The sequence below is a fragment of the Saccostrea echinata genome, unplaced genomic scaffold (genome assembly GCF_033153115.1).
Source record: "Saccostrea echinata isolate AGI-Se365-2 ecotype Australia unplaced genomic scaffold, CSIRO_AGI_Sech_v1 ptg000006l, whole genome shotgun sequence".
NCBI lineage: Eukaryota > Metazoa > Mollusca > Bivalvia > Ostreida > Ostreidae > Saccostrea > Saccostrea echinata.
In genome coordinates, this window is record NW_026889755.1 from 14,730,640 (window position 1) to 14,744,598 (window position 13,959).

Genomic DNA, 13,959 nt, shown 5'->3' on the forward strand with positions numbered 1-13,959 from the left:
TATTCACTGAAGGTTGAGCAAAATAGCTTTATTCGATGATAGCTTCTATTCACAAATGAGTTGTTATGATCGATGAATGAAACTGGTTCATTCTGTATACTTTAAGAACATAATATAGCAGCTCTATCACGAAAAGGATTTGAAACAATTTAAGATTTTTTAAAATTCTTCAAAATCATACATCAGTTTTAAATATTCTAATATTCCCAACAATCAAAATGAATTTGAATTACCATACCTATACTGGATCCCTACACTACAAACAAAGAAACATAGCGTTCCAGTAAATGTTCTATCAAGCCTCTTTCTTTACTCCGCACTAAAATATTAACACCAGTGAAGGAGAAACTTCAGAAGTAATGTACAACAATATATTCGAGAAGTGGTGTAAGTCAGATGTGGATGCTAAAAAAATCCAAGGAACTTTCAGAAAATTTGAAATCACAAAATTTTACCAAAATCAAAAACATCAAAACATACTACGTTTTTTCAACACTTTATACAACCATTCCCCACGATAAATTAAGAAAAGAAGCATAACCTTTATTAACTTCATTACTCATCTATTTACTTAATAATAAAATAAACAGTTTCCATTTACAAGTCATCTTCCTTTTCGTTTTTATACGCCCGTCTTAAGGAGGGATTCTTCTCTGGTTTCTGACTAGACGAAATAATCCAAGTATATTTGCTTGTATGCCTTTTATACTTAGCCGTAATGTACTTAAAAGATCATATTTTTCTTTACTCATCATAATTGTACAATTTTAGATAGAGATGGTAAACTGAGTTTGAAATCCAGCAGGGACTATACTATTGGCGCAACTGCGACATATGAAAATATCTCCTTTTCTGCCTATTAAAATCACTTACAGAACAATACATTCAGTTAAATTTTTTAAACAATCAAAGACTTAAAGAAATTTTGAAATTAGCTAAAATTAATAAAAATGCCCTTAAGTTTTAAACTATAGCAAATAATAATGATTTTCTAAATAAACTACAATTTTGTTAGCTTTTGAAAGCTTCAGATCTAAAAACAGATTTGAGCAAAAAATCAGTAAAAAGTGTTTTTCTCTCTTACTAAACGGTCAAAGCTTTCTGTTTTCATATCATTTTGTATATTCTACGACTACTTTACCATATGTGAAAATAAAAAATATTTAAATATAAAAAGTATATAAAAATAACTAATATATCCTGAAAAATTAAGAAAAACAGAGGAAATTCGGATTAGCCAATATCCCTTTTAGTTAAATTATGTCAATTAATTTGGTAGAATCATCTGATAGACCCGATATGGTAACATCTTTTTGTGTAAAAAGAAAAACATTTTATCTTTTAAAATAGAACTAGGCATCACATGATTAGCAACAGTAATTTTTTACTCTAAATGTCAAGGAAAAAGATAATGACCTTGACTTGACCTTGCTTCTAAAATAAAACGGTCAAATTCAAGCTAAATGATACCATCACTTAGTGATAATGTCTTCTTGAATCTATGAAAATTTCATTAATTTTTAAATACAAGAAATATGAGAAGAATGAAATATATGAAGACAACGAACAGCATTCAGGCTCAAAAGTTCTTCAAACAATACAAAACAGGAGCAGACCAAACACAGACCTCCAAACATCAGAGGTGGGATCAGGTGCCATGGAGGAGTGAGCATCCCCTGCCGACCGGTCACACCCGCCGTGTGCTCCATGTCATGATCGGGATATAACGGAAAAATCCGTCGACAATTCAGTGTGTAAATAATGGCCTAACAATTTGTATGAAAAACGTCAGTCAGCATTTGACTCAATGATAAATTGTATTTACTGACAAGGTCATTGTATCGACCATAGAACTTACGAAATGATGACTTTAAACGAGACAGCTGATATTCTTGTTTCATCAACTTGTTTGTCAATAAAATACCTCGTTTTAGAAATTGTAGATACGTAGAGCATGCTCTTGCGTATCGAATCAACTGAGAGATATGTACCCTGTATGCAGGTGATGAAGGTATATTGCTGCATAAGTAAGGGAAGTTGACGATTGAAAAGTTAAAGTCATTACGTTTATCATAAAGCTTGGTTGTTAGATTACCATTAACGTCTTTTTCAAGTAAAATATCCAAATATGAAACAGATGTGTCAGACTCTGTGGTATCTTTTATCTCAAGCTCACAAGGATATATCGTTTCGACATAAGAATGGAAATAGCCATTGTTAATTGACAATACGTCGTCGATATATCTAAATGTCGAGTTGAAGGCCACAGCAAGTGTTTTCTTCTTTTCACGTACAAGATTTTGGACAAATTCTGCTTCATATGAATACAAAAAAAGGTCTGCTAAGAATCCCTCCTTAAGACGGGACGTATTATGTTATGGCGTTCATGTCCGTCCGTCTGTTAGTTTTTTCGTGTCCGGCTCATAACTTTAATACTATTAGGCCTAGAATTATCAAACTTTGTCAACTGATATACATCTTGGGTAGAAGGTGTGTCGCGCATTAGAAGTAGGTCGCTTTGACTATTTAGATGCTATGGCCAAATATGGAAAAATCCTGTCCGGCTCATAACTAGAAAACTATTAGACCTAGAATCAGCAAATTTTGCCAATTAATGCATCTTAGGTAGAAGATGTGTCGCACCTTACTTAAAGGTCACTGTGACCTTTAATTTAAGTGAAATTAAAAAAAAACTATGTCTTTTAACTTTTAAATTACACAATCCTAAAAGATGTAAGAGTATTGCAGTATCCTTATTTAAAAAAAAAAGTTAAATCAAGAAAATATACATTTTTTTTCATTATATACTTTATAGCAATCTATGACAAATTGTAATACTATAAAAGAAGTTCCACTTAATTCTCCAATTTGTCTATTTACAATGTATCAAGCACTGGTCAATTTTGATAACAGAAAATTGCATGTCAAATTAGAGATAAATTAATAAGTTTAGTGTAAGGATATAACTGGTAGAGCATCTCTGATCAAGCAGGTATTATCTTTATTATATAGTCTTTAAATAGTCCCTTTATAATCCATACAAACGCAAACAGTTCATAATACTACATATTCACTGGTTTTGAAGCCGTATTCACCGGAGGGTGAGTGCGCATGCAGCGGCATTGTGACGTCACAATCAATACCTAAAACAACGTTGAAAACAATGGTTGCAACGGCCGGAGCCAGCTGTATATGCTGTATATCTGAGCAGGAAAACTTTTAGGCAAATTTCTCGTAGGGTTATTTTCCAATCATTTCGATGTTTTACACACAACAAAAGGAAAACACGGAAGTTATAAGTTATAATCGGAACATTTTTTTTTAAAATTTTTCTACGACAGAAGTTCGTTAATGAAAATGGAGTCGTCATGCAACCTAGGCCTTCTATGTCTTATTCATTCAAATCCTGACTATATAATAAAACAATTATGGACTCTTTCGGTGGTGAATATGGTTTGTTATTCACCAGAAAAATATCAATATTGACCGAGGCTTCGCCGAGGTCAATATTGATATTTTTCTGGTGAATAACAAACCATATTCACCACCGAAAGAGTCCATAATTGTATAATATCTCTTGGGAACTGGGCAAAGGAATCAGCCTCTTAATTGCTTATGTTGGATTAAATACCGGTAGTTCTTGCATGTTTGGTAGCCTAACTTTCAAAATAAATTTGGTGGAAAGTAATTAAAACTTATTTGATATTGAACTATTTAATTAAAACTAATTTGATATTGTATAATATTTATTTTTAAAATTTTATTTTAATGTTTATATCTTTACAATAAATTGCAGAGTGTCATGTCTCACTAAGATGACAATTTTATAGTCTAAAGAATAAAATGATTTGTTTTGATTTTTATTAAGCTGTAGCTTTGTAAATCAATCATAAAATATACCATAAACGAAGCTGCAGATTTGCATTTGTTAAGCTCTAATACGACCATTGAGAAAGATACACCACAGGAGATCATTATAAGGAATGGAAAAAATCATTGAAATCTTTGTATCAAGGTTGACATGATTTTCTTGTACTATAAACTGTTTGTGATAATTGAACAATATTTGACGGGCGTATCATGCTGTGGCGGGGCACTTTATTAACATCATAGACAGCTGCTTTTTTCAATAAAGATGGAACTCATAAATTTACTTAATGTTACTGGTCATTTACACAATTATTTTGTTAAAAATACTCTGATTGTACACTTAAGCACTTTGAAGTTGATATTAAAAAGATTTTTAAGTTTCTGATTGACAATATCTAAGTAGTTTTCGGAGATTAGGTCTTCCAACAATTTGTCGGAATTCCCATGGGTACCAATTGCGCCCTGTTATTGGCAGACCTATTTTTGTATTCATATGAAGCAGACTTTATTCAAAAACTTGTTCATGAGAAGAAGAAAAACACTTGCTGTGGTCTTCAACTCGACATTTAGATATATCGACGACGTATTATCATTTAACAATAGTTACTTTCATTCATATGTTGACTCGATATAATCCAGTGAACTTGAAATAAAAAGATATACCACAGAGTCTAGCACATCCTGTTTCATATTTGGATATTTTACTAGAAAAGAAGTTAATTGTAATCTAACAACAAGACTTTATGATAAAATTGATGACTTTAACTTTTCTACAACATCTCTTACTTAATTAGCAATATACCCTTATCACCTGCATATGGGGTTTATGTCTCCCATTTGATTCGATATGCAAGAGCATGGTCTACGTACGAACAATTTCTAAAACGAGGCAAGCTTTGACAAACAAGTTGATGAAACAAGAATTTCAACAGTCTCGTTATACGTCATCATTTTGCAAGTTTTATGGTCGATACAATGTGCTTGTCAGCAAATACAGTCTATCATTAAGTCGAATACTGACTAACGTTTTTCATACTAATTGTTAGGCCATTATTTATACATTGAATTACACATTAACCGATCATGACAAGGAGCACACGGCGGGTGTGACTGGTCGGCAGGGGATGCTTACTCTTCCATGGCACCTGATCCCACCTCTGATGTTTTTAGAGGTTCGTGTTTACTCTGCTCCTAATTTTTATTTTTTCTATGGACATTTGAGCTTGATTACTGTTCGTCATCTCCATATTTGATTCTTAAGATTGAAATACGGAAATGTCTTGTTGAATATATGGAAAATCAAGTACGGAATCTTAGGACTTGGCCTACAGAGATTAAGAAATCTTCGAATCTACCAAATTATTTTAAAAAAGACTCTAGGGGCCAAATTTATGAAAAAAGGAGTAATGTTTAATATTCTTTTAGGTTCTCCGACAATTTGTGAAGAAGTGCATATCTCGAGCAGACGAGAGAAAATTAAAAACTTTGGCATTCCCTGCCATTGGAACCGGACAGTTAAGAATTCCTGCAGCTCTGGTAGCATCTAGTGTGAAAAACATAGTTGAAGAGTATGCAGCTTCAGGCGATCACAAACATGTAGAAAAAATCTTATTTGTTATTCATGAAAAAGATGAAGACAATTTCAAAGTGAGTGAATATTTTAGTGTAAAAACTCAACAATATTTAAACAAATGTATTAAGTTTCCTTCTCCAGTAGATTTTGGTCTGATATAAAAATATGGTATTCAGAAAGCAATGATAATAACATTTTATTTATTGTTATTGTTACCTATCTACTTGATTTTCCGTGTTCAGGTGTTACTTTTCTCTTAATTACAGTGTATATGTACAACTTTAGAGATACAGTCGCACAATAGAGACTACTAGTTTAACGCGGAGAAACTAAATCCTTATATCATCTAATTGTGTCTTTTCTTTTTAGGTGTTTCGAACTATTTTGGAGCACGAAAATGGTAATTGTAATGCATATATTCAATATTTTACTTAGCGAATGATTTTTCCCAAAGAGAAAAAATAATCTGAAAGAAGACAATACACTTATAAAACAAACAAACAAAATAATAAATAAACAAACAAACAAAAAACAAAACAAATAAATTTGTCCGGTTAGCTGTTTATCTGTGAAGTTGTCCGAAATGTCACATTGATAGTTTATAGACATGCAATATTAATTTTATTATTTTGAAATTCTTATTATAAAATAAGAATATAAAATATAAAAAAAAATATATATAATGTGGTTTCTGATTGGTAAATAAATGTGAGTTTACAAGGAAGATATGTTCGGAAACAGGCCTTTATTAAAGATTAGTTGGTTCTGTTGTTTAAGCTCAAATCAATCTGTCATATTATGCGATTAAAAAAAAGCTTATAACTTATCTCTGAAAAAAAACTTTTAGCTTTTACAGCAAAGTTTTATATCCCAACTCCCTATGTTTTGGAGAAGACCCATATAATTTTGAGGTCATAAATGCAAAGACATTTCTTATTTATTTACTTTAAAAAATCTACTGTATGCTTAACACAGTGGAGCTTATTTGATCTCCTTTGGTATTAAAGACTATTTTCGATCTATATTATGTCTTACAGGGAACACCATAGAAACGCCTGAGATTCCAGTACTATACAAATTTTCTGTGTATGGTGAGGAACACAATGTTGTGGGTGCAATGAATGTTCTGGCGGGACTGTTTCGAGAATATGTTAAAGAAAAATATGAATTGGTAAGCTACGAACAGCTGATTTGTTCGGCAATATTTACATTATTTTTCAAATGTCTTTGCCCGAGATAAACTCAGATAAGGGAATGTTTTATATCTTCATAAAGCACTTTACGTACTCAGCATGTTACAAAACTGCTTTTTCGCTGTGTGTTGCTTATATTAGTACATCAGGGCTTGCAGACTTAGATTTCTAATTAATACTAGTACATGTATATAAGAGTATCATTTTATCTATCAAGGATCAGGTAAAAAGGTAACCGTCTGGTTTATGCTTTCATGATGATGATAAATCAGTTTGCTCGCAAACTGATTGATCACATCATAAATCTTTAAAAAAGTGACAATTATTCCTTAAAACGGTAAATGTACACTATGTAAAAACTTCTATGGAGGGATTTTCAAAAATACTCTAATTTAAGTATTTAGCTATTTTTACCTTTCTGTGTAAAGGAAAAGGCCCGAAAACTGTCCATTCTGTGAGAGAAAGAACTAATCGAGGGCCTACGGCCTAGTTCTTTCTCTCACAGAATGGACAGTTTTCGGCCTTTCTCCTACTTAAAACATGATTACCTTTGTTCTGAAAATTAAATAAAAAATGTACAAAATGACAGGTAGCACACATACAATGACAAGTTCATTGTTTACGGAATGGACAGTCACAGGTAAGCTAGGGATGCAAAACAATTTGTTGAAGAGCCATTGTGTTTCCATATGCAAATAACAAAAGGTCTTTGTCTTAAGAATGGACAGCTACAGGTGGATTTTGTGGGATACTAGTATTTATACAAGTATGCTATGCTTCAAAATCAGTTTACAGTTTGCGTTGTAAAGGCATTCACTTTTTCCTGTGATGGAGAGAGTACATGACACAATCAAAATCTTATAAACCAAAACAAAATATGCACAAAATTAGTGATATTTGGATCTGGAAACAGAAAAGTAAGAGTAAAAAAAAATATTAGCCAAATGTTGACCCAAAAATGAACTTCGACGACAAATACAAATGATCAAATTCAAATCAAACCTGGAAATGTTTTATTTGAATTCTATTTTTGAGGATACATGTATATTAACTGCAGCAATATAATGGTGAGATGCAGATTGTGTTCTGAGTGTTGGATTAGTCATGAGCCAATCTTCGACCTGAAATGTTTTTCAAATCAAATCTGGAAATGTTTCATTTTTATTTATTTTCTACCGAAATATTAAGTGCAGCAGTGTAGTTTTCATGGTGCAAAGTGTTTTCTGGGTGGAGGATTATATATATATTTGACGTACTTCTATCTGAAAATGAATTCTCCTCGAGGGAGTGATTTTTCCGAAATTTAAATCAAATGTGAAATTGTGTCATTTGAATTCAAGTTTTGTGAAAATTAAGTTTTGGGTATTGAAATAATGAGCATCATTCATGGATTTAAAAGCGTAAAATCGAGTAGATGCTGTGCAGATATTGAGTTCTGGATGAACTTTGATCGACGAGTTCTTTTTGTTATTAACATGTAAATTAAAAAGTATTTAATGTATTTGTTTCCCTCTTGAACACATTCCAAAGTTTACCTGAAACTCTTCATTCTGTTTGTTTTAACTGTCCATTCTTTTTGAAAAAAAAAAAAGTCCATTCTTAAAAGAATGGACAGTTTTCCAAAAAGAATGGACACTTACAGGTAACTTAATGGATTGTTTGGGGAGTTAGCTCAACAATAAGCTATCAATGGACCACACAAACAAAAGGTTTACGTCACAATCATGTTTTAATTTGCAGTTATGAAAGTTAGGAAAAGTAGAAAATAATTATAAAAATACAACTGATGATACGGTGATATTATGATTTTCTTAGTATCTTTGCAATTTTGTTTAGTCTTACCCCTGACTTCTTCTTGCAAAATGGTACTAGTACTTTTGGTATATAGTATGCTGAATGAAGTGGTGTCTTTTCCTTAATTGTTTCAGGCAATGTTATCTCAAGAACAAAAGAAAGATACACATCAGCAGGAAAGTGTTCAAGTTCAACCTATTGTAAAAACAAGTAAGTAAAAAAAGGTATAATACACTTTAATAGAAAATGGTGGAACAATATTTGAGAACTTTTTTTATATTAAGGCGAATTTTTCAGTTTGACTAATACCCATGAAGGAATTCAATCTAGAAGCGTTATCTTGAGTCTCCAAATTAAACCTTATTATGAAGCATTTATTTTTGAATTTCTTTCATATATATTAGTATTTTAGCTACTGAGTAATTTTTTTCTTAGTTTATAGTGTTATGTCAATCCAATGTAAAATCGAAATTTGAAGAAAGCTTTATAAGTAGATTTGGTTATATTTTGGTTAAATTTTGCTATCAATGGCGACAAAAAATTCCTGGGAAAACTCTAGTTTTTCAGCTTATGAGGTTTAATATATGAAGTTGTTAAAAAAAAAAGTCAATAAATATTGTTTAATTTACGTTTTAGAACGTTATTTGTTTAATTGTTGCACAGTGTAATCTTGCTTGTCATCAATCAGTTAAAGTGCAATAAATATTTAAAGTTTTCTTTCACGGATGATATAAAATTTTTAAATGCTTACCATAATGTTTATCGCAGGAGAGAGAAAACTATTTTTTATAATTCTCTTCTTTAAGATGAAAACGCCATTTCTCAGCCAGCTGCAACGGTTTCCTCCACCGAAGAGCAAGTTTATTAAGTTTTACGTTTATTTATTTATCTAAAAAATAATTGAAATCTTTCTTTTCTTGAAAAAATAAATAAGTTTTATTTATCAATACATATGTGTAGTCCGTTATAAACGATGTGTAGTACTAGTATAATATCAAGACTCTAGGTTAGGATCACGTATCATATTTATTTCATATGTACAGCAAAGAAAGTATTTTACTGTTTTTGATCAAAAACTTTAGGATAGCAATGCAGCATGTAACACATGTATTAATTATTAGGCATAGTATTGTTTCAAATTGTAAACACTAGAATTAAAATTACAATTTCGTATTTTTTCATCAAATTGTGTCCGATATTTTGTTTCTGGTGGAAGTTAAATGTTACAATTTTTTATTTCTTTTCCTCTTTGATTTTGTAACTGTGTTTCTAATTGCAGAAATAAATTTGCCTTCTCATACGAGGACCAACTTTGTCTTCTACTGCAAAGTAAAGAGAAAATGGTTTTAACGGAGGGAAATCTTGGACCAGTTTTAAAAGATGCGAATTGTGAAAACATACTATGCCCATTCTTAGAAGAAGAATGTGCATTGATTAAATTCAAATCAGCAAATGGTAAATGCTAGTTTAGATAGCTATTGTATTGAAAATTTAATTCGTTTGGAGTTGTTATATTCTTTGATACTATCGTTTACTAGGAATGAATATAGACTTACTTTAATATAGACTTACTTTCTTTTCTTACTGACAGTTGCAGATAAATTCTTTAGAAGCTTTGTAAATGAAAAATACACTTTGCGGAAACTGCCTATCCAGGTAGGAAATACGAGTATATATCTCTATTATCTACTGAATATCTATCTCTCTGCTCGAAATGTGTTATTCTGAAAATTGAAATTAAAATTAAAATGCATCGTGATCATTAGTAACGAATTTTCAGTAATCCTCGAAATCTCTTTTATATTTGCCATTTATAAGTTATTAAAAGAAAATCATATTTTATTAATTCTATAGACATGCTACAAGAGAGATAAAAATGATGAAAGTAAAAATAAGAATCACAAGGAAAATATAATGAGAAATCCCTATGTTTAAAATCCACGAAAATATAAGAGAAATCTAAATGTCTGAAATATAGATTAATGATGAATTCATAACTACTTTATGCCTAGGAACTGAAATACTAGTATTGAAATTCTAAAATTGCAGGCAATAACAAATATCAAAGCAAAGCTAAGTTCTAAAGTAATAAGCATACTAAAAAGGAGGGGAGTTACATCAGAGGATTTTAAGAGAAAGACCGGGGCTTATCTTGGCACTGATACATGGACAGTAGAAGGAAGCTTGCTTATGGTACAGAACGGAGAGAGATTTATTAAAGAGTTGGTAGTCCAAGAGTATGAAGCACCAAACTCTTCTATACAAAATGGGAAACAACCTGCAAATAGTCTGGATTCCACACTAGACACAGTCTTATCAAGGAAGTATTCAATTCCATGTAGCATTCATAAAGAAAAAGCACTAAGAGAACTGTTTTCAAGTACGGAACTGCCTTTTTCCAATGTGAATATTGTTGAAGTCATAACAGGTCAAAACATGATAAGTGGAACACAAAGAAATGTAAACCCCTTTGAAAAAGCCCTCTCAGAATTACAATTTGAAGAAATTTCAGAAATTTCCTTGGTGGAATTTCAGGACTTTGAGAAAAATAAATCAGAGAATATTTCAGTTTCATTTGATAAAAAAAGAAAAACTATGATAATACTTTCGAGATCTCTTGAATTGCTACAACGTTCCGTTGAGGAGTTTCGAAGATTACAACATGATTCTTTGGCTTTAACTGAGGGAGAATTCAATTCGATCATCTTTTTTGAGAAGTTATTGCGCAAAGATTTTCCAAAAATTGATGGAAAAATAATGGTTGAAGGTCCTAAGTCTTTCGTTGATCAATACAGATTAGTATTAGATAAATTGAAAAAGTATCCTGTTCAGAGTATTTCTATTACAGACCGTGTCAGAAGTGATGCAAAAATGTTTTTATCTCAGTTTTCAAGAGAAAATAAAGATGTATACGTTCAAATGAAAGAGAACAAAATATTCATTACTGGGAAGAAAACGGACGAAGTTCTTTCCGCAAAGCAAAAAATAGACGAACAGATAGAAATGTTGAGAAAACGGAACATAGGTCTAGCAAGCAGTGGTATCCATGAACATAGCTTAGCCTCAGTGAGTACGAAAAAGCACGAGAAAGCTGACATCCCAGATGTAAATCCTAAGCTTGTATCGCCTAAGAAGACAGACATTGTTTTTGAAAATAGGGACGTGAAAGTTTATGTTTTCAATGCCAATATTCTCCAAGTTAAAGCAGATGCAATTGTGAATCCGATGTCGACTGATTTGTCTCATTGCATACTCAGTGAAGCAGGCCCCTCAGTTCAAATGCAATGTTCTGAAATTTTTGATTCAAAGAAAGATAATGTACTTCACCTTGGAAAAGCCTTTGTCACAGATGGGGGCAAATTGTCTCATCTGCTAAAAATCATACACGTGAATGTACCAAACTGGAATAATTACGCTGAGTTAAAAGTAGAGAGTCCATGTGAAAAATGTATGGAAGATATTGCTGAAACAGTGAAAGTTTTCCTAGAGAAAGGACATCACCAAAATGTTAATGCCATTGCAATACCACCTATAAGTACATGTAAGTAATCATAATACACACTACTTAAGACATCCAATAAGATTTGAAAAAAAAAAAATTACTTCGAACCTTTTTAAATTTATAACATATCAAATCCGTATATCGTATTCTACCTTTATCTTCACTTCAAAAATATGAATATACCATCTTTTTTTCAAAATGAAAAAAAGACACTGATATGCTCTTTAGTGACGTCCTTTTTTTGAAAAACATCAAGTAATTAGTAAAATGCTAAATTTGCTTTTTAGTCAATAATCGATGGTGTTTCGAAAAGGTTCTACATATCTCTGCATCTTCTGTCAATAAATATACCATCTTTTGCCGCTTTTTGCGCTCAGCTTGTTTCATTGGATCATGTATACCTCTATGTTATGAATATATTACTTGATTAAAAAGGAAATGTAGTTTCAAATTTCAAACATTGCAAATATAAGATTAATAAAAATGATTTTAATGAACTAAGCAAAACTCAACTAATTTGGATTTTTAATATACAATAAAAATTTGTGTTCTTCTTCCACTCACATAGCATTTTTATCTTATAGGAAAAAAATGAAGATTGATAATTCCTTTATTTTATTTCTTTCAGGTGGAGTTGGATCTGTGCCACTTCCTGTTTGTGGTAGAGCGTATGTATCTGCTGTGACGTCATACATAGACGCTTACCCAAAGGAGGCCACAAATAAAATCAGAGAAATCTACTTTGTTGATACAGATCAGTTTAAATTAGACGCCATTAAATTCGCATTTAGTGGTTTACAACATTGGGTTTTCCATCAAGCTGACAACGAACAGCATTTTTATCATGGCGGAGGAAAAGTAATCAAAATATTTGCCAGTGAAATTTTATTTGCAGATGCTGAAGCATTAATAGCCCCACAGGATGTTGAAATGAAAAGTGAACGTTATATTGCCAAAAGTCTTAAACGGTGCGAATGCAAATCATATGATCAGGAAATTGCCAAGTTTCATAGATGTGCATGGTGTGTCGGAGATATCAGAACCACATCTGCTCCGAAATCTTTGAAATTTTTCCAAATTTTGCACGTTTATTCCCCGAGTTGGAGATCCAACGTTCCATTAGATGTAAAAGCTAGAGACTTGAGGACCTGCATTAAAAACATATTCAAAGAGGCATCAAAACTTAAGCTTGGGACAATTGCAATACCAACATTTGGTGGAGGTAATTAAAACATTCTGATAAGACATATTTGTTCATACTCTGATTTTGAATGCTGTTTTGTTTGCAAAATATAGTTATATAATTTTCTAAATTAAAAAAAAAATATGATGTAAATGGTTTTTCAATGCTTTAACAAATGTATCCAATTTTGTTTTCATGTTAACGTTTTGCTTGTCGAGAAGAAAGATACTAAAAGTTTGCACAAAGATGGCCAATAAACCATCAACATATAATTACATATTTTCTTCATTTTTAGGAATAAAAGACAATATCATCAAGCAGAAAATATTTAAAGAAACTGCTGGAGCAATCGTTGAATGTCTTAAAGGAACTCCTTGCTGCACTATTCGCGTCATTTCCATCATAGACAGTGATGAATTGAACATTGCTTTAATGATTTTAGAATTTTACAACATATTGAGTCAAGATGGAAAGATAGAAAACATGGACTTCTTTGACGTTCAAAGACCTAATTTACAAGTGTCAGAAACTGAAATTTAATCTGGAGAGCATCCTAGTAAATTGAACGGTTTGAAATGTAATGTCTATCAATTTAAAAAAAGTGAAATTAATTTTAGTATATCCATATCTTTCTTTTCATTGTACTTGCATCTTGCATCTATAACACAAGATTTAGTACTTGAATCTCTAATTAGGAACGCTTCTTTTTCTGTAATGTCAAATCAAATAAAGCTCATGTAGGATTGATATATGAACATTTAAATTTTGTAGGATGCAACCATGCTGCATTTTAATTTGGTTTTTTAGCAGAAAAAATTACATTAATTTTATTTATATTGTAATG

The 13,959-nt window shown here is 31.4% G+C and overlaps 1 protein-coding gene across 1 annotated transcript in view; it reads left to right on the forward strand.

The window, feature by feature from the left end:
- LOC133180424 (uncharacterized) overlaps positions 1-13,821 on the forward strand; it is a 42,761-nt gene extending 28,940 nt beyond the window's left edge. The window contains exons 8-15 of the mRNA XM_061314954.1: positions 5,296-5,517; positions 5,813-5,843; positions 6,481-6,614; positions 8,565-8,640; positions 10,022-10,086; positions 10,480-11,971; positions 12,561-13,154; positions 13,411-13,821. Coding sequence (XP_061170938.1) covers positions 5,296-5,517; positions 5,813-5,843; positions 6,481-6,614; positions 8,565-8,640; positions 10,022-10,086; positions 10,480-11,971; positions 12,561-13,154; positions 13,411-13,655 — 2,859 coding nt within the window. The 3' untranslated portion in view covers positions 13,656-13,821. The remainder of the gene's footprint in view (positions 1-5,295; positions 5,518-5,812; positions 5,844-6,480; positions 6,615-8,564; positions 8,641-10,021; positions 10,087-10,479; positions 11,972-12,560; positions 13,155-13,410) is intronic.
- The last annotated feature ends 138 nt before the right edge of the window (positions 13,822-13,959 follow it).